Source organism: Musca domestica, unplaced genomic scaffold, assembly GCF_030504385.1.
Source record: "Musca domestica strain aabys unplaced genomic scaffold, Musca_domestica.polishedcontigs.V.1.1 613, whole genome shotgun sequence".
Classification (NCBI taxonomy): Eukaryota; Metazoa; Arthropoda; class Insecta; order Diptera; family Muscidae; genus Musca; species Musca domestica.
This window is the reverse complement of record NW_026712368.1, coordinates 43,974-66,129: the sequence shown is the minus strand read 5'-3', so window position 1 is coordinate 66,129 and position 22,156 is coordinate 43,974. Positions and strand designations below refer to the sequence as shown.

Here is a 22,156-nt window from a genome sequence, read left to right as displayed (position 1 = left end):
TTAAACAAATATGTGTATCCAAAATGCGAGAAATTAAAATTGAAGCTTCCCCTAAGTTCAATATGCCGCGATACTTTCCGAAAAGAAAACACAATTTACACTTTATTCAGAACTGAGTTAGTATATTAATAGAAAAAATCAGGACCGTTCACAGCTTATTCAAATTGGTTCAAAGATACACTTGCATTTTTAGTTTAAGAAACGAAAGAGCTGGAGTAAATCGAAGCTCAGCATCTTTCCGACGCTGAGAGTGCCGATGTTTTCGAATCATATCCCGGCTCACTTTTGCAGGCGTCTAGTTGCGCGTCGAATTGGTCGGTCTGTTGATACCGAAGATGAATTCTGTGGTATGGCAAAAATATTGTTGGTAATTGTTGTCGAGCCGGTCGGTTGAGGGCTGCTCGCGGAAGGATTATTAAATCTAAAAGCGTTTACGGATCCACTGTTTGCTGTTATATTATTAGACATACTTGGTGAACTTATTGAATGAGCATTATTCGTGGACGAGGAAGCGCTAAAATTAAATGCTGATTTAGTGCCATTGTTCAATGCTATGGCTGACGTTCCCTTTGATTGGGCACTGCCCGATACAGACGCACCGAAATTAAATGCAGGCTGCGAGGTGTTGTTTGTTGTCATACCGGATTTCACCATTGAATTGTTAGATGTTGAAAACGATGAAGAACTTCCAAAGTTGAATGCGGGACTTGTTGCATTATTTGCACTTTTTCCTGATGACTGCGGATTAGATGACGCAGCTCCAAATGCGAAAGTGGTCGTTAAACTCTTACTAGTGGCCGAAGTGATGTTGCTTTGTGAATTTTTTGTATTGACCGCTCCAAAGTTAAACGTGGAACTAGATGAGTTACCAGTTGATGTTCCTCCCGTTTGAGTATTATTCGACGACGATGTTCCAAAATTAAATGTTGTATTAGTTGCGCCACCAGCTGATGTTTGAGGGCTTAGACCTGGAGATGCCGCAAAGTTAAAAGAAGTAGCACCTCCGCCGTTTCCAAATATATTAACAGCAGATTGATTGTTATTGGTGCCTCCTAACAACGTATTAGTGTTTGAAGGCGGCGTGGCATCAAAGCTGGGCTTATTTGCCGTAGAATTATTATTCGGGGCTGAAAATGAGAATCCACCGATATTTGGGGGTGCAGCGGATTTTTGATTTATGGAAGGTGGTGGATTATTGGAACCAAAGGCAAATGCCGATGAAATTTTAGGTAATTCGACAGCTGTTGTACTAGAACCAAATGCAAATCCAGCCGAGTTGGAAGTTGACGATGAAGAGTTTCCAAAAACTGTTGTTAATTTCTGTTCAGAAAGAGAAGTCGAAGGAAACGTATTATGGTTATTTGGCGCTACAGTTGTTGTTACAGAACTGACAAGTTTATTTGTAGCCGCAGACGAACTACTAGTGTTGCCAAATGTATACGTCCCACTTGAAGATGTTTTTGACGTATCAATTCCAAAGGAAAACCCTCCCACAGATTTAGGTGAGTCAGTCTTTTGTGATTTTTCATCTATTTTGCTCCCAGAGGTAAAAACATCTTGTGTAGTATCAGTAGCTTTTGTTGCTCCAAATAATGAAGATTTGGCTTCTGTATTCGGCAATGTGAAGATATTGGGTGTTGTACTGGGTGTGGCTTGTAGGGCGGGAGGATTCTGGTTGCCGGTTGTGGAAGGAGGAGTAATATTTGAATTTAAGGCTGTGCCGAAACTAAATCCTCCACTAACTGGCGATTGAACTACACTGGTCGAAGCCAAGGGGGGGTTGAAAGAGAATTTTTCATTTGTCATCGAAGAAGAAGACGTCGAAGGTACAGTCTTAGAGCCAGAAGGCAGTCCGAAGGAAAAAGGCTCCGAAGAACTCGTGTCGGAAGAAGGTTTTATAAATTCAGAGGGGTTTTTACAGGTATTTTCTGCAAGTTTCGACGTATTGGATGACTCAAGAAGGGTTGTTGCAGCCGTCTTAGTTTCAGGGCCAACTAAGCTAGTTTTAAATGGATCTTGATGAGTTGTATTCGAAACACCCTTTGCAGCTTTTATAGCTCCTGTGGCCGTGGAATTGTTTAACGTGGCAGTAGTATTAGATGTTACCATTTTATTATTACCAGGAAGAATGCCAATAGTTGGGACACTGGATTCTTTACTTGATTTCGCGTTCTGTGTCAATATTATGCTTTGTGGTGTTAATTTTAGTCCAACCAAAGGTGATGGGTTTTTATGTGTTGCTTGCGTGTTTATGCTCTTTGAGGATTCCGGGGTGTCGATTTTTGCGCTGGTATTATTTTGTTTGGGAATTGATGTTTGTATAGAGTCACTGCTCCTAGAAGCCTGTTCCTTTTGAGAAGTGTCAACCTCGTCGTTTATGTCATACAATTCTCCTCTGAGACCAGACAACATTAGTGCTAACTTCGACTTTTGTGTTCGCTCCAATATAGGATTTTTGAGGCCAGAGTTAGAGGTTAGTTTTTTCGGCTTGACAAAATGAATACCCGTACACTCGCTGCCTTCGTCTAAGTTGTCATCGTTTTCTAAGCTGTCCTGTGATTTTTCAATATTGGTGTCGTAATTTTTATTGAACAGAGTAAGACGAGGCTTTTGTACCGCCTGATATGTCTCCGTTGGAGTAATACCTTCCGATTGGCTTCGTTGCGGCACAGTTCCGCATGTCGCCTGGGCTATTGAAATGCTAGAAATGTTCTTTTCGCTCTGTCTATTTGCACAATTATCCTGTATTGAATGGTCGTTTCGTTTAGGTATTTTAAGTTTCGGTGTTTCGTAGGATTCTAAATATGCTGGCATTGTCTGATTAAGTTGATAGGAAGGTCTCTTGATCTCTTTGGATTTTCGTTTTGAGCTTGAACTTAACGAACTGGTTATGTCATTGTTGTAACTGCATATACGTTTTTTTATTTGTTCTGGTGATTTGTTAGAGTCCACGTATTTAAAAGAGGTATTAACATTTACTTTGTCCTGTAAGTTTGAATCTCGCTGTCTTTTAAAGTTAGCAGCGGGCGTTGCGATATTTACAACGTTGGTACCAGAATCTAATAAATCAGTACCCACACGATTCTTTTTAGTCATTTCCGAGCCGCTTGAATCCTTAAAATACAAAAACATTAAACAGTAAAGTGCAGAAGTTTCCGAAAGTAATATTTTTAATGTTAGATATTGACTAAATATTTATGTTCAACACGAAATTCATTATTATTTTAGGTTCTTATATTACAAATTCAATGATTTTAAATAACACGGTATGTTTTACCATCAATCTCAATCTCTCAAGATAAAATAATGCTGAAATCAGTTCCATATCTGTTATAGGTTTACTTGAAAACATAGGTATTTAAACGTTTTAAAAAGAAAAAGCACCACAAAAATGTCCCTTGATTTTGGTGGTTTTACAGATTGTTCAAGAGACCACCAAGATTAAATACTTACGTCGCTATTTATTCTTTTTCGGGAAATCTCTTTCAGCACGTCTAGAACACTGCGTGTTGGCGCCATATCATTTTCTGTTGGTGGAGGATGTATAATTGGCCTGTTTTCACTTGATATGTCTTCATCGCTTTTGTGTAGCCCCACTACAGAATTCGACCGCAAAAGTCCTGATAATGTACTGCCGCTAAAGACTGAAGTGTCTGTATATGTGACTAAATTAAAATCTAGAGCAAATAATTCATGACATAAATTACCAGGTGGTACTATTCGCGTCATAGACACGCATTGTTTGGTAGCTCGAAAAGGCAATTCAGTCTTGCGGAGAGTTACAATTGGAAATTGTCCCGGCTTTGTGTACAGGCTATTAGTCGACATACTCCGGTTAAGGCGGCTCTCATTTTCGTGGTACTTGACTATCCTTGAAGCCAATCCTTTGCTTTGGACGTCGGCAAAAATCCTCGGCTCGATTTTGCTAACAACAGTGCTATCTAAATTAACTAAGTTAATGCTGGAATTGCAACGTTGTCTGCTGTTGGAAAAGTGCGATGAGCCCCATCTGAAACTACAACAAAAAGTTTACTATTCTTCTATTTTATTAAGTGTTTCTTTGGTCACAACCTATTTCCTGTATTATTATTTAATTTTGTCGACTCTGCTGATGGCAGACTATAGCGTCCTTCGTCAGCCATTCCCTCAACATTTGGAACCAGCAAACGATTTGAAATCGGAGAATAATTATAAATTTCCAACACGGTGTGACACACTGCAATATAAAAGCCTGAGCTAGCAGTCAGCGTTAAACGACGCCGTCAAATTCGATGTTTCGGACGAATCGCGGTAAACCATATGCCGCTTTAATCACGATGAATTGATAGCACAGTTCTCGGAATGAACTCTAGCATGGGCCAAGTATATGGTAGAAGAATACAGGTAGTTGCTTCGACACAGCTGCTGGGATAATAAACTGTCAAACCGATTTTGGAATTGAAAATGTTGAATGAAAAATTATTTAAACTTGCAAACATTTTTGAGAAATGCATATTGATACAGCCTCCGATTTGCATCGTATAAGAAAATATATAAAAATGTACTTATTTTTGACAAAACAATTTTAAAATGTTGGCATATCAATGTTCGCAAGCGTTGATGCATCTACCTATATTCTTCTACCATGGGCCAAGTATAAACGTGAAGGTACATAAAAAGCGTAAACAAATTTTGACCTTACATTTGGTTTTTGAAATTTGTAGTAACACCTTGTTATGGCGCCATGAACCCTAGAAATCAATATGAATCACAACCATAGACAAATAAATATATAGACAACGGAAAGTTAGTGTTGTTTCTACATAGGTGGCACTCAGCACGCGTTGCATACTAAACATTCTGATTACGAAGGTCAACCTACTCGACTTCATCGCTTTTCAAGAACTTCACTTGATTATCCCCATATTTGTCGATGTAATCGCGTAATTTTTACTTGTCACTGTTAAATCTCCCTAAGTTGCTGATATTTTAAACATTTTAGAATTGAGTGATTCAATATTTTTACCCATACCCGTCATTTATATATGTCACAGCCATATAACATAACAAATAAATAGACAAAGGAGTTTTGGTTTTGTCTTTTTATCCAGTAGCCCTATTTTTTAACTTTAAAAAAACTTTATTTTACTAAAAGAGTTCATTGGTTTGTTTTTATTACAATAACTAAAGAAATGTTAACAACTTTTCATCGTGGAAGAATATAGGTTGATGCATCAACACTGTGGAAAGTTTATGTCAAAAATATATATAAATATTTTCTAATACGACGCTGTTCAAAAGGTAAGTTGAGGGCAGAAAGAAATAAATACATGGTACAATGATATCAAGGTAGGGCTATGATACCATATGATTTCAATTTTTTTATTTTCTTGGCTTAATATGTCATCTTTATTTGTTTTTGTATGTGTTTTCTTGTCAATAACAAAAAAATTGTTCAGAAAATATTCAAATTCGGGTGTTTTCAAAATGTTTATTTCATCGTATGCATCGACAAAATCTAGAGTTTTTGTAGCGAAATAATCCTTTAGAGATATATAGAACCTGGTTTTGAAAAGAAGTGTTGACCTTTCATTAAGTTTTCGCGGTTTTCAATTATTTATTCAAAATAAATGCAAAAAGTTGTTTGATTTTGTTATTGTTTTGGTACTATTTCTGACATTACAAGCCAAACAGGTAGACCTCTATACTTGCAATTTTTTCAAAGTTGACCTACCTTCTCTTCATTGTACCATGAATAAATAGATTCAGCTTTGTGGAACAACCCCAACATTCAATTCATGTTTTGTGATTTCCAATAAAATTTTTGTTAAAAAAATGCTTATTTCAAAGTCTATTTGACGCTATAAGAATTGAATTTTTCCTAGTTTCTTAATTAAGCCATGGTCACAATTACAGAAATTAGAGCAAAGCTACCTCCTAAAAACCATTTTTTCTTTTGGTGGCCTTATTCTGACAAAACATATACAAAGTTTGTAAATGAGTGTGTTGTTTCAAATAAAAAGTAAATAATTTGAAATTATTTCAAATTTAGATGCAACATAAAAATGTATTCTTTACGATAACAGACAAAAACATGTCCAACTTGGTATAAAGAATATTGATCTTCCATCTTGGATTAAATTTTTCGAAAAAAAAAAAACAAAACTTTCCCGCAATATATTAATTTTGCGGAATAAATGTGAAATAAACAAAACCAATTGTTGCATGTTTAAAAGTACATTTGACATATTAAGGCTCCACTACTGAGTTGCATAATTCCCAGTTTCTTTGAAGTTGAACGACTTTCTCTTGGACCATGGTTGCAACTGGATTTGTAATTATTTCACATTATTTTTTTTTTGCTTTCTTCTGGAACCTGCAAGAATCTACTATTCTATACTACTCATGATGCTACTATTTCATATCATAAAGGGAAAATCGGTTATCGTAGTAAAATCATTTACATTCTTGCAGTGCTGGAACAGACCAAAAATATTTAACGTCCCCATTATGGTATAATGTTTGGTACGTCATTATTACCAAAATACGCGAGACCCATATCTTAAAATCGATTAACTAATAACATTTTAAAATTCAAATAATTGTTACATTTTCCAATTACAAACATTCCATTTTTTTGTATTAATCACTTCTATTTTCAACAAAAAAAAAAAGAATTTTTTTAAATGCTAGCGTTGAAATTTCGTACACTCGACTTTTTTCAGTAATTTTCATATAAAACCGTGTGTTTAACTTGTGTGATGAAAAACGTCGACCGAGTACGTCAAGTTTTAGATAACGCTGTGCCTGCTCTCTGTCAGAATCATTTACAATGCCAAATATTTGTAAAATAATGAGAACTATGACTCATGTTGGAATAGTAATCAAAATTGTGAAATGCATCATTGAAGAAATATCGTAGCAGTCTATTAAACTCTCGACGCCATGTCCATGTCTACGTATGACATTAACTTGGAAAATTTCTTGAAGAATGTATATAGACATTTTCTTTTCTTCTCTACAATAAGGATAACCAAATTCGTCAGCAGCATGCCTTGGCTAGTAGTAAATAAAAATGAAGGCAGTCGATTTTAATATTTTTTAATTATTTGCTATAAAAACAATTGATTCTTTAAATGTTTTCTTCTTTTACGATTGCCCAGCCGTTTATTATACCCTACACCACATAGTGGTAAGGGTATTATGTCTTTGTTTGTAACATGGAGAAGGAAGCGAAATAGACCCATGGTTATTGTGCACCAATCGTCTAATATTTGCCCAAATGGGATGGAATTTGACACTTATGACCGAATTGAGTCTAGAAGCTAGTATGTCAAATTTGGTGAAGATCCGTTCAGATATAGCTATATTGCTCACCCGATTTGTTATATTTGTTACCCACAGCCGTAATATGCACTCCGAAATATATCAAGTACAACTTAGAAATATCTTTGCCAAATTTTATCGAGATCGGTTCAGAAATTGGATGTAGTTGCCACATATATCTTTATACGATTTCAAATTAATTGCACACCAAATGGGCAATACACTTCCGAATTTAAAAGATATAAATGCTTCGGCATATTTAGTCCTTTAAACTTTAAATTATAATTATAATCATAGCGTGTATGATGCTAGTATGAGCTTTGAAATATCCTTAAATATTTAGAATATGTACATTATTGTGAATGCAGATATTTTTAATCAGCGAATGCTTACTGAATCAATTTTCCAGTAAGATTTTGTAAACTCAAAAACTACGTTTACATACTAAATTTCCAACTGGGTTAACCTCGATATTTGGCCAATCACCATAAAGCGGACTATAAAATATACATTAATAATGTTGAGAATGGTCAATTACCACGGTTTATTTAGGAAGAGATTTTGTATGCACACGTACTTATATACTATTAAATACATAGACGACGTAAATATCGAAAAAAAAATCGAATCAGCGGATGTCGTCTATGTCGTTTCATGGGTATGAGTGAGAATATTGAAGTCGTTCAATTGCAAAACGTTTAACGAAACGTCATGACATCGAAAAATACGGGAATAATAATGTAAAATTCTTTATAAACAATATTCAAAATCGTGCTTACAGCCACATTTGTAAAAAACAAAACCCACTTTCCGTTGTCTATATTCGTATTTCTTTTTGCCCTCAACTTAACTTTTGAACAGCGTCGTATAAGAAAATTTTTAAAAATACATTTGTTTTTGCGGATTTGTGTTAAATATTTTTGACATAAACTTTCCACAGTGTTGATGCATCAACATATATATATATATATATATATTACCAAAATACGCGAGACCCATATCTTAAAATCGATTAACTAATAACATTTTAAAATTCAAATAATTGTTACATTTTCCAATTACAAACATTCCATTTTTTTGTATTAATCACTTCTATTTTCAACAAAAAAAAGAAATTTTTTAAATGCTAGCGTTGAAATTTCGTACACTCGACTTTTTTCAGTAATTTTCATATAAAACCGTGTGTTTAACTTGTGTGATGAAAAACGTCGACCGAGTACGTCAAGTTTTAGATAACGCTGTGCCTGCTCTCTGTCAGAATCATTTACAATGCCAAATATTTGTAAAATAATGAGAACTATGACTCATGTTGGAATAGTAATCAAAATTGTGAAATGCATCATTGAAGAAATATCGTAGCAGTCTATTAAACTCTCGACGCCATGTCCATGTCTACGTATGACATTAACTTGGAAAATTTCTTGAAGAATGTATATAGACATTTTCTTTTCTTCTCTACAATAAGGATAACCAAATTCGTCAGCAGCATGCCTTGGCTAGTAGTAAATAAAAATGAAGGCAGGCGATTTTAATATTTTTTAATTATTTGCTATAAAAACAATTGATTCTTTAAATGTTTTCTTCTTTTACGATTGCCCAGCCGTTTATTATACCCTACACCACATAGTGGTAAGGGTATTATGTCTTTGTTTGTAACATGGAGAAGGAAGCGAAATAGACCCATGGTTATTGTGCACCAATCGTCTAATATTTGCCCAAATGGGATGGAATTTGACACTTATGACCGAATTGAGTCTAGAAGCTAGTATGTCAAATTTGGTGAAGATCCGTTCAGATATAGCTATAGCACCCATATATATTGCTCACCCGATTTGTTATATTTGTTACCCACAGCCGTAATATGCACTCCGAAATATATCAAGTACAACTTAGAAATATCTTTGCCAAATTTTATCGAGATCGGTTCAGAAATTGGATGTAGTTGCCACATATATCTTTATACGATTTCAAATTAATTGTACACCAAATGGGCAATACACTTCCGAATTTAAAAGATATAAATGCTTCGGCATATTTAGTCCTTTAAACTTTAAATTATAATTATAATCATAGCGTGTATGATGCTAGTATGAGCTTTGAAATATCCTTAAATATTTAGAATATGTACATTATTGTGAATGCAGATATTTTTAATCAGCGAATGCTTACTGAATCAATTTTCCAGTAAGATTTTGTAAACTCAAAAACTACGTTTACATACTAAATTTCCAACTGGGTTAACCTCGATATTTGGCCAATCACCATAAAGCGGACTATAAAATATACATTAATAATGTTGAGAATGGTCAATTACCACGGTTTATTTAGGAAGAGATTTTGTATGCACACGTACTTATATACTATTAAATACATAGACGACGTAAATATCGAAAAAAAATCGAATCAGCGGATGTCGTCTATGTCGTTTCATGGGTATGAGTGAGAATATTGAAGTCGTTCAATTGCAAAACGTTTAACGAAACGTCATGACATCGAAAAATACGGGAATAATAATGTAAAATTCTTTATAAACAATATTCAAAATCGTGCTTACAGCCACATTTGTAAAAAACAAAACCCACTTTCCGTTGTCTATATTCGTATTTCTTTTTGCCCTCAACTTAACTTTTGAACAGCGTCGTATAAGAAAATTTTTAAAAATACATTTGTTTTTGCGGATTTGTGTTAAATATTTTTGACATAAACTTTCCACAGTGTTGATGCATCAACATATATATATATATATATATATATATATATATATATATATATATATATATATATATATATATATATATATATATATATATATATATATATATATATATATATATATATATATATATATGTTCAGCTCCGATGTAACGGTACCTCCCTATTAACGGTGTTTTCATAAATTTACCTACATTATTCACCGCTTATTTCAAGTTTCGAATTTCGAAAAAAATGCAAATGGCTTATGACAACAACGTAGGTCCACGTCGTATAAACCCCAACATAACGGCTATATTCGGTACTTTTTAAAATTTTAATAAAATTTTTAACGGTTTTATTCAAAGTTCGGCCCCGACGAACTTACTGCTTTTTAACTTGTTTACATTACACACGTTCGATAAATCATTAAAAAAAGTAAGTTCAAATCTTGGTACAATGAAATCAAGGTAGGACACTGAAACCAATCCATTTCAATTTTTAAATTGCCTGACTTAACATGCCAAATTACTTCGTCCATATGTGTGCTCTTTTCAATCATATGAAAACTGTTGAAAAAATATTCAAATTCAGTTGTACTAAAAATGCGTATGCGTATGTTTTTGTAGCGATATAAATCTTCAGAGAAATATAGAACATAATTTTGAAAATATATGTTGACCTTTCATTCTATTTTCGCGTGTTTTGCTTATATATTCAAAATCAATGCAACGAGTTGTTTTATTAATTTGATAAAAAAAACAACATGCTGAATTTGGTTTAATAGTAGCTGTGATTATACAATCCATACATGTAGGCCCATTTACTTGCAACATTGTCCAACTTAGCATACCTTCTCTTCATTGCACCATGGTTCAAATTATGGGATTTCAAATTTTAAATAATTTAATTAATTTATTTAACACTGTACGCCGTTTCTAGTTTTATTGAACTCATGTAAAAAAATTATAATTAGTTGTTGTGAGGTTAGATTCGAGTATTATTTGGCTTATATAATAGTATAAAATATTTGTATAAAAGGACAATGAAGTAAACAATAACCGTTAGTGAAATAACAACCGACTTGCGTAATGGTGGAACTAATCCTAAGTAATTACATGTGTATGTTAAGCTAGTTTACGTTTTAGGGTATAGTTATGTTAGAAACAGGTCGAGAGCTCCATGGTCGCCGATGTCGTCCGGGTGGAATAGGTCGAAGGATTCAAAGTTCATTAAAGGAGCTAGGCAGGGCGAATTTGAGCAGGGCACGCGGATTGGTGAGAATGCTACAGAATCGGTGGGCGGTTCCATTAAACGTAAGCTGAGTTCAAGTGGATTCTCTAAAGAGGGCATGTCGCTGGGCGAACATTCAAAAAGATCGTTTGGCATTGAAGGTACGTTGCGACTGGAGCGCAGTGGGCTAGGCCATCGTTCCGAGGGATTCAGTGATTCCCCATCTGATTCCAACATAAAAGTACTTAAATCGGACGTGGACTTCCGACAGTGGGAGCTATTGCAATTGTGGTCCATGATGTTGCTTTCAAAACCATGCGAATAATTTGAACTCGGAGAAGCTGAAGACTCGTAGGAGGGTGATAGGGAGGCATAAGCTGATGAGCTATTCGAGGCGGGTGATGTTTCAAAACGAGAGTGGTTAAGCGTCGATTCGCTTTCATCATACTGAATAAGTTTTCCTTTCTTCCCGCGTCTCTTTCCCACTACCGAACTTGTTTTTGCAGCATTTGGCTTTTGGTCTTCACTTTTTTCTCGTTGCCGCCGTTTACTGTCGTTTGGTGCCTTGTCGCTAGGCCTATAAGATATTGAGTCGCAGATCGAGCGATAATCAGGTCGCTGTGGATCGAGCAGGGCTTCCGACAGTACCTTGATGTACTTCATAGCCAGTCGTAGTGTTGTAATTTTTGTCAGTTTTTCGCTACTTGGGCCTACATCCTCGCTGCTGATGCAAGCTGGCACACAGTGCCTCAGGTTTTCAAATGCTGAATTGATTTCCCTCATTCTTGTCCGTTCCCTGGCATTTGCGGTCTTCCGTCGGTACTTGCTTAGAGGTGCTGCTTTCGTCTTTAATTTGGCATTGGCTCCAGCCGATGTCTTCTGGCAAAGAAATATGTTGTGGAGACACTCGCTGGAGTTATCACTGTTATATCCTGGCGACTTGGTGTTTGCTCCCTGCCTCAGTCTCCTCTTCTCTCTCTGTCGCAAGGAGTACTTTTCGCAGTCCATGTTTTCCTTATTGACGTATGTACCTGTAAAATTGAGAAGACGAATTATAGGAATTAAAATACAGATTGCCGCCGAAGGATTTATTAGCCAATATAAATTATATTAATTGATTGTCGTCTGCGTCAATCCGATTGGCTACCCACAAACTCATAGCATTCTCGGGAATACTCGGAACTGCTATTGATATAAGGTTCATTCTTTAGATAGGTATGATTGATTATTTTATTCTTCCTCAGATACTATATTTTAGTCAAATTTTAACGTCTTAAATTAAAAAAAAAGTATTAGGAGAATGATTGTTTTAATTGGCCTACCATCATCAGATAAACATCTTCTGCTGTACGTTGTTGTAATAATTAACACTTTTGTTGTCCCTTACATTATGAGGTTTTCTAACAAAAAAGTACAAACGTAACGTTAACTACTGAATTGGGTTGAGAAGGACCAAAAACAGAAACATTTCCTGAATTTGCACTTACTCTACAGACCACAATCACATACCAAAAGACGCGGAATTTATGGTCAAATTACGAAGATTTCTATGAAACCGTGAATATTTTTAATACCGAAAAAGTCAGAAACACATTAAAAGATCCCTTGTGACCATTACAGTGAGGTTGATAGCCAAGATATCGGATATGTAGCGAAATAGGTACAATCCATATGTAAAAGAAATTGATGTTAGTTATTCCGCTTATAAGTCAATAACCGCTGGACGGATTTTGAGAATTTTCATCAATTTTGCCAGAAAAGGCTAAAACCTAAGATAATCCCTACAAATCTGTCAAAAAAGTTAGTATTTTTTGTTAAATTTTTTGTCATGCAATTACAATGCATGTAATTTTGCAATTACAATGCAAAATGGATTTGAAACTCAGGGGCTTGCAACATAGTATAGTGTTGTTGGGTATCACAGGGTCGGCCCCGAACGACTATAGCACCTTTCCCACCAATCGACTTCATCGTTCGTATCTTAAATGCTGAAACCCTCATTTGTAATTGTTTCATTCCCTCATGCTATATCCTCTGCGTATTAAGGTTTTCAATTGTTAACTATTGGTTTAAGAAGTGGCTTTATTTAAATGTCAAAATCTATCTTAATCCACTTAAATGCTCAAGCAAGTCTTTCGATACGGGATCTGAAATCATAATTCGAGGAGTTAAGACCGGTCATCAAATTCGATTTATCGACGATATACCCTACAATATGGTGTAGGATACGAAAAGAAGTCCGTATCTGTGTACCCCACATAAGTTGCGTTTTAGTGACGCCATATAATTTGTGGGAACAACTTAAAAAATAATACTATTGTTGTTGTGGAGAAATCAATAATAATAAATAACAGTCGGTAGCTTGTTTTCTGCTCCATACCATGCACTCCCACCTACAAACAACTGTTTAACCCCAGTGTTTTAAATGTTCCTCCCACCATAGTCCCCGAATGCCTACGGGTTTTGGTGGTACGTTGCAACCAATTCAAAGAGAGTAGGCAGAAGGCATGCGTTGGCATGTGGGTCAACTCATCCCACATCGATCACTATTATTTTTTAATTGTCGAGTTAGATGATCACACCCACGCAATATTCGGTGGTAAATGAAGCTTGAAATGTCTGGTCGTAACAAAACCCTAGGGAAATGTGCATGTGTGTATGCACACATTCCATATGGGGTTCATGAAGCTATGGCTTCGCCGGAGCACCGGAAATAATACGGTTGTGTTGGGTCACTGGCGACATCAGAGGTGCGCTATTTTTCGAAATTTAATGGGCCGTGTTCGCGGGTTTTTGCAGTAACTATGGCTGGATGTTCATAATCATATTTACATGCATACAGAAATACAAATATAACGTTACTATGGAAGATGTACTACTGTCATTGCGACTAATCTTCCGTGGTGCGAAAACATTTTCCGACAGCTTTTAACTCTTCTTTACAACTGTAATAAGGAGATTGGAAATGGAGTTGAACTACCAATACCCAGATACCCATACTCCATTCGGTAACATGCTTATTGTATGAATACAAAGCAGTTTAAAGGGGAAATAGCTGGTGCGCTTCGCTGTCCCTTTTGATTTTATGTACATTCAAAATATTAAATACGAATATTTGTTGGTTAAAAAAAAAAACAATCTAAACCGATTTCAATACAAATGTGTGTTCGTTTTAAATTCCATCACATATGGGAGATATATCCAAACTGAACCGATTTCAATATAATTTAGCAAATTTATTTTTATTTCAAATTCCGTTATGCAATCCAAATTTGGAGACTGTATCTGGATGATTGAATAAGTAAAAAATGTATCAAGTTCGGCAGGGTCTATATTTTTCTACCCTCCACAATTTGAAAAGAAACTTATGTAAAAATAGGTCTGTAAATGCAGATATTCCAATATTCGGCGGTGTGTGTCACTTCTTGTTTCTATATAAGAAGAAGAATCCATTGCGGAATCCCAATGTTGAATTTTTAGTAAATCTGTTAAAAAATCGTAAAGTACCAAATATAAGGAAGTACCTTTGTATGGGCACCATAGGAAAATGTGGACCTTTAAAGGCAATGTTCTGCAGGAGGTAGAGCTTATTATTGACAAAATATCAAACATTTGGGTATCTTTACATGGGGGTATATTTAAACGCTTATATAGACAATGTTCTACCACAGGAGGTAGAACATATTTTGAACTCTAAACACCGAATTTAAAACTTTTCTCTTAGAAAGTGTCACCAAAATTGTCAAAATATGGCATATCGGAGGTACCTTTATATGGGGGCTTTAGGAAAACGTAGAACTATATTGACAACATTGTGCCACATGAGGTAGTACCCATTACAACCTCAATATACCGAGTTTTAAAATATTCCGTTAGAAAGTGTGGCTAAAATCGTCAAAATACCGAATATGGGGGGGGGGGGGTATAATTATATGGAGGCTATATTAAAATTTTGACGTTGGACAGACGGATGGGCACGGCTAAAGCGACTTAGGTTTTTACTCTGATCAAGATTATGTATACTTTGTTGGGTCTTAAGTGAAGATTTCGATGAGTTACAAACGGAATGATAAACTTAACATACCTTCCATACTATGTATGTGGAGGGTACAAAAACGTCAAAAAAATAGCAAAGCAGTTTAAACCCATTTTTTGGCAGTGGTTTGAATTTTGAATTGCTTTTGCGACAAGACATGTCGTTGCCGAATCTGTTATTTATCAACATTACGTTCCTTATAAGGAGAAATTACACACGTAGGTACATATGAATGCCTGAATGACATTTGAACACGAGTAAACGTCGCATGTGGGTACACTGGGAACACAATCTCCACTCGATACTGTTGGCGAGGGAGATCGGCCAAGTTTTGTTAGTTTCTAGTTTCCCATGGAATTTTCTAAGTAGTCGGCTACGTTTTTGATTGTTTTAATTTTCGGCTGCGAGGGAGATGTAATCGATGCTGTACTGGCATGACATTCAGAAGTGTAATTCATTATTTGTTGTGTGTGTAATTCTCTTCTTGTTCGAATGCTAGATCACCGCTGAGGTTTGTGAATATAAAGGAACCCGACATACGTATGTACAAGTCGGAGGGGAACGGCGTAAACCTTCGGTTAGTTGTGCTACACAGGTGCCGAGTTTGTGTGTGTGTGTTTGGACAACACAGTCTTAGCTCGTGCATCCTTGACTGACTTTGGCCAAAGATGGCATTTCATGTGCTACTGGTTATAACAGATTACTGGTCAATATGTGGCAATCGACAAGTGATTGAATCTGTCGGTACATTGATTGGCTAGTAGTTGGCAAGTCTTGGCGGCAACAATCACATAGCTGTATCTGTTTGTGTCCGATCAATAATATTTGGCATTTCGCTTTTAATGGCAGCACCAGGAAAGTCAAGTCACTTCTCCTTATATAGTCTGAAACTTCATTTAAGATCGGTTAAAAGAAACTTTGCCACACAATTTGGAAGCTCCAGACGAGTGATAAGAGCATTTTGTGCGCCGAATTTTAATCGCACTTCAAGGTAAATTGCGCCTTCCTTGTCGAGACCTACACATTCGATCAACATTTCGTGGGGATCCGATTTGAACTGCGATCTATATTGTATAATTGCAAGGTTTTGACGATGAACTCGTCAAGACGTTATGTTTGCTGGGTCTACGATCCATTGCAATGGGACTTTATGTCGGCATAATTATACCAAACATGGGATTCCCGATTCTGCATTCCTCGTTGCGGGAACACTTTCTCGAACTCTAAAATTGATAACTTTTGCAATTATCTCGGGAAATGAATTGAACAGATCCCTCTAGATAATGCAAAAAGTGAAAAAATTAACACATTCCTTAAATTTTGTGATTTTTAGAATGTCCTTGAAACAAATGTCTTTAAACTAAAAATTCACGTCTATTGTCCAGAAAGATTTTGCAACCGTCTATATTTTGCAACCGTCTATATTATCATAGTTTTCAAAAATTTAGACCTTCTTGAGGGAGGTAACAGGTATGTGTTCCTTATTTAAGGCCATTTATGTCCGAGTTCACGAGAGATGCAACGAACGACATTTAACAAGTTAAAACACAGTATTGAGAAATTTTCAAAAAATAAAATCCTTAAACAATTCTGTTAAAATTTTAAAAATTATATTGGGGTCTATACGTCGGCATTGTTTGTCATAAGCCATTACCATATTCAAATTCGAAACTTAAAATAAACGGTGAATAACGTAGCTAAAATCATCAAAATATCTTATATCGGGAGGTTCCGTTATATCGGAGCTGTGCGAAGACCTGGACCATCATAGACAATTTTCCGTCATTACGAACTTCAAATACGACATCTCAAACAATTTCGGTCGGAATTGTACCTAAACTCTATACGAAGACGTAGACCTGCACAGACAATTTTCTGTCATATGCTGTAGTATCCATTACGAACTTCAAATACCAAATTTGAAACAATTTCGATTAATAATGTCGCTAAAATCATCAAAATACCGAATATCGAGAGGCACCGATATAGACGGACGGACGTTTTTTTCTAAAGCGTTTTAGAATTTTACGCTGATCAAGAATATATATACTTTGTTGGGTCTGACATGAGTATTTCGAGGAGTTACAAACGGAATGATAAAGTTAATATACCGTCCATAGTATGGTGGAGGGTATAAAAACATAAAATACTCAGAATTTGTTTTTTTACCATGGAGTTGAAATTGTCTCCAGGCCTCCAAGTGACTCCCTTTGGGCGACACTAAGAAATAGCAGGGGTAGCTGCGGCTGTTAGACGAGGTGCGTTTAAATTCTTAGGACTGCATTTTAGTGGGGGTCTAGGCGAGAGCTTCAGTTGCTATAATGCGTCCTCCCACAGGTTGCTGTTTGGTCAATCACACACAATTTACCAGAACATTTTGATGGCGGTGCTGGCTTTGCGTTCTCAGATCCCCAGGCGAGATTACCTTTAAAATTGTGGGAATGATAGGAATATGGTGTCCGTCCAATTATCGAGGTTGTTGTTGTAAATAGCGAGGTATTATCATTTGTTGTTTTGTATTGCTCCCACAAATGCTAAACACTGTGTGGTTGTTCACTGCAGCACGTTGATTTGTTTTGCGAGTCCACTTCTAAAAATAGGACTGTTACGCGTCACACGGCGTCGAATGAATAAGAGAAGGTGCGTGGAATATGGAGTGGAGCGTACGACAAGCGACGGCCAGCTAGAGATTATTTTTCACTTTAGTATATATCTCACATGTGCTGTGCGCTCAAAGAGTATTCTTGATGGAAACGCGTCCGAATGCGAGGTTTGTCGAATTTGCACTGAATAAAATTGATTGTTGTTGATATCATCGAGCAATGAAAATAAGCATCGAATGGAGCAGCGGCGCGTAGCACGTTGTTCGGTCGCAGCTGAGGCGACATCAAACGATACCAACCAGTATCTCACACTCGTGACGCCACGCTGAGCATGTGTTGGTGAGGGGAATTTCGTCTACTTATCCAAATATCCAAACAAAACATCCAACCGCTGATGATGTCTTACTCTTGCGAGTGTGAGTGGTTGCCACTATCTGATCAGCCGGCCTCTGTTGGTGTGACGTAGTATGCAGAGGCGCAATTTTGTTGCCTTCGACAATACCATTGCCATATTTGTTCATTTATTTTATCGGAGTTTGAACCCAACAAACCACAGCCTTGAATTGCTGCAAATATTGTTCAAGTCAACGAGAGAGTAATATTTGAGTATTGAGACATTTTACTCACGCACACAATATAGCAGCACCTCTTAAAGGAGGGCAGTGTTGCTACTTTTACATATCAGTTCCAGCATAGTACAACCCGAAAGGTAGCTTAACCTCGAGGGAGACGGGAATTTTTAACTCAACTCAAGGAGGATCAACAACTCTGCATTGGTCGAAATCCATCATGGAAGATTTCGTTTTTTAAATAATATCATGGAGCCCTGCCCACATGTTACTCTTAGGTTTTTGCCCCATATTTACGCACTCGGTCGCGTTGTTAGGTATTCAAAGCAATTTCGCTAAATATAATCCAATGGTTATCCAAAATGCTAGACTTCTTCCCTGTCCTTAACTCTCTTCTCATGCAAAACTCCGTGTTGATTGGTTTTCAATTGTGACCTGTTGAGCGACTGCAAAATCAGGAAATGTTATTTTTTGTCGATTTGTACATCTTCAAATAACAATATGCTTCAATTCTGACCCTAACCCTACCCCAATTCAAAATTTCGTGTAGATCGGACGATTATTGAAACCTCACATAGTGTTGTAGGGTGTCGAAAATCTTTACAAAATTCATAATTCAAAATTGTAAGTCAAATTGAAAAAAATAGCATGCGATAAAAAAATTAAAAAAAATCACTTTTTATTGACATATTTTTACGAGATTTTCTTAGATTTTAACCTTTTCTGGCAAAACGCCATTCCGAATCGATGAGAATTGTGAAAGTCAATTCAGCCGTTCATGACTTATACGCGGGAAAACTAAGATATATTTCTTGAAAATATACATTGTACCTATTTTGCTATAAATCCGATATCTTGGCTATCAGAATCGTTGTAATAGCCACAAGTGATCTTTTAGAGTATTTGTGAGTTTTCCGGGATTAAAAACATTCACTGTTTAGTGGAAATTTTCGTATTTTTTGATATAAAATATATAAATACATGTGTTCAACTTGAGTGGTGAAAATCGTCGAAAAACGTAGCGCTGTCACATCGAAAATATGAATTTCTATTGCAATCGATTTAGAAATCTTTTTTAGAAATAATTGTTTCCTCTATTATTAAAAACAGAAACCACATACATTTACAAACTGCACATATGTTTTGACAGAATAGGGACATCGAAATGAAAAGAAATATAAAATCTACCTCCTGTCATTGTTCCATGTGTCCGTTCGTGTGAAACTTTGACTAACAAAAGAAAATCAAAACGAAAAAATAAAATATATTATTCATATACCTTCCTCGTCTACGGGGTGCACGGACATTGAAACGTCGCTGCTAGGTGTTGGTAACTGATTTGTTGGTAACTGTTTTCAAGTGTTGCGGAAGGCAACAGCCGACTTTGCGACAAGAATTGGTTGTAATTAGGTTATCGGGGATCTCGTTGTGTGGTAGACTTCCGAAGTTAAAATTGATTGGAATTAGGCTATCGGGGATCTCATTGTGTGGTAGACCTCCGCAGTTAAAATTGGCAATAGAAGTACACGATTTGAAATTGTCCACCCATCTCTCAAAACACCCATTAAAGATGGCCGAAATTTCCACCTTAATTCAATTGCATGCTTTCATTTTCATTTGATCAAGTAAATGGGGGGGGGGGGGGGGGGAGAGGAGCGGGGAAGCAAGTATTCTTCCTCTGCCACTTATATTTGGGCACAATGTTATTTCCTTTCTGTAGCTAAAAACTGTCTTTAAAACATATAACCAATTCGATATTGTTCATTGGCCGTACGAAACTTGGCAACAATTTTAACGTATCTTCTGGCGGTTTGAATTTCCTCTGAATAGGCTTACTGGGTTTGCGACTGAAGTTGCCACACTTTTTTGTGAAAATTCTATTGTGAGGTAGCTGCGTATGGGTGTTTTGATCTTGAATAATCTTAAGCGAACACCAATTCCAGCCCACTCAAACATGTCCGGTGTTGTTGTCATTTAAAACGAGTGGTGAGCTCAGGTCAGGTCTATTATTTTCGATGTTTGTTGCTTGGCAGCTTTTTATGAATGAGAGTTCGAATGACGAAGTGCGGCTATACTAAATGTGGGTTTATACTACGGTGAGGCACTGAGTAACGTCATTCATGCGCGCTGTTGTCACACTGAGACCGACAAACCCACTAACTGCGCACGCCACTTACCGACTTGCCGATTCATTTGCTCATGTTGGTCGCAATCGCTTCCTCTTTCGATGTGTGGGTGATATCAGCCAGTCTTTGTTTATTCACTAAATCAAGAAACCCTGCAAGCATTTGGATGTGAGTTTCTAACTCCATCGTCTAATATTACACTACTTTGTCGCTTCCTGCTTGTGAAACGTCGATAGTTGGTCGATTTGCAATAACAATTCTATTGTCCCACTACAGTCATCTAATTTTCATCTCCAAAAGTAACTTCTTTGGCACTTCCCGTAGATTAAAGAATGATTGTTTTGTTCTACTCCCAAAACGGAGAACAAAATTGAACGAGTTCGTTTTATCGGAGATCGGCATTGAGCACGGGTACGCAAGTGAAAATCATATTAAATGGAAAAAATATATTAAATTTATTTCGTGAAAAATAATTGTGTCTTTTTATCAGTATTTTTTTAGTATGTATTCAAATAATTTATAATAAATAAAAAGTAAAATACAAAAATAAAAAATATAATTTTTGTTTAGAGTTATAGCATATTTTTATTTGGTGAAAAAATAAAATTAATTTTTTTGTTAATAACTTAGTTTTATTTAGGTTTTTTGTGTGCGTTTTACCAATTGTTTAATTACGATTATTTATTTGAAATAATATTAATAAATTTTATTCCAATAATAATTTTATTTTAAAGAGTTTTTAAAGCTCTTTTTTTACTTTCTGATGGCATTGCATATCGCATACAAATCAATAAAGTCACAAACAGGCGATGAAAACTCTCGCCATCGATCTCGACTCTTTCACCAAAAAGATAAACCGTTCGGGAATAAATGAACCACGCTCTCGTTACTTCTTTAAGTCACTAAAAAGTCAATGATAGGAAGTAACAAGTGCGTGGTTCATTTCTTCCCGAACGGTTTAACTTTTTGGATAAAGATTCGAGATCGCCGGCGAGGGTTTTCATCGTCTGTTGGTGACTTTTTAGTTATGTCAGCGACAAAAAATGCTTGCTGGGAATAATAACGTATGCATGTACGAGTGTGTGGCTGGGAACAAGGTTTATTGCCGGAGCTGGCGAGAGTTGTTGAGATGAGAAAAGAACTTCTGTTTGCCTAATTAAGAGACCTGCCTAAAAGGATGTCCAGTAGAACAACAAATCAGTCAAAATAGTGCCTAGGGGGGGAGGGGTAATGGGCAAAAAGGTTTCATGTCCTACACCACGACGTAGAAAGTGAAAAGACGGTTTGCTGTGGTCTACAGCTTTGACATATCGAGGTAATCGTGATCGAATCTTATTTTGTCAATGAATACATTGCAGGGATTCTTCGCATTAATGTACATTTGAAATCGACTGAGACATCTACATACACCTAGGCCAAGCCCAAGAATTGGACAACTCTGTAAATAAAATTGTTTGCCAAAAAATACCAAAACTACTGAAGATTCAATCATCGAAATGAAAGCCAAATTGGATAAATTCATATCCGTTTGTGGAAATTGCATTTGAAGCATGTCTGGCCCCAGTAGTTTATTGACACCTTGAACAATTGATC

The 22,156-nt window shown here is 36.2% G+C and overlaps 1 protein-coding gene across 1 annotated transcript; it reads right to left on the bottom strand.

The window, feature by feature from the left end:
* Positions 1-94: 94 nt before the first annotated feature.
* LOC101892578 (serine-rich adhesin for platelets) lies at positions 95-18,203 on the bottom strand. The gene is made up of 6 exons (XM_011296548.3): positions 17,435-18,203; positions 11,155-12,260; positions 4,072-4,262; positions 3,708-4,015; positions 3,454-3,653; positions 95-3,114 (listed from the first exon to the last, which is right to left on the bottom strand). The coding sequence occupies exons 2-6, from the start codon at positions 12,235-12,237 to the stop codon at positions 280-282; spliced, it is 4,617 nt and encodes a 1,538-aa protein (XP_011294850.2). The 5' UTR covers positions 12,238-12,260; positions 17,435-18,203; the 3' UTR covers positions 95-279.
* Positions 18,204-22,156: the final 3,953 nt, after the last annotated feature.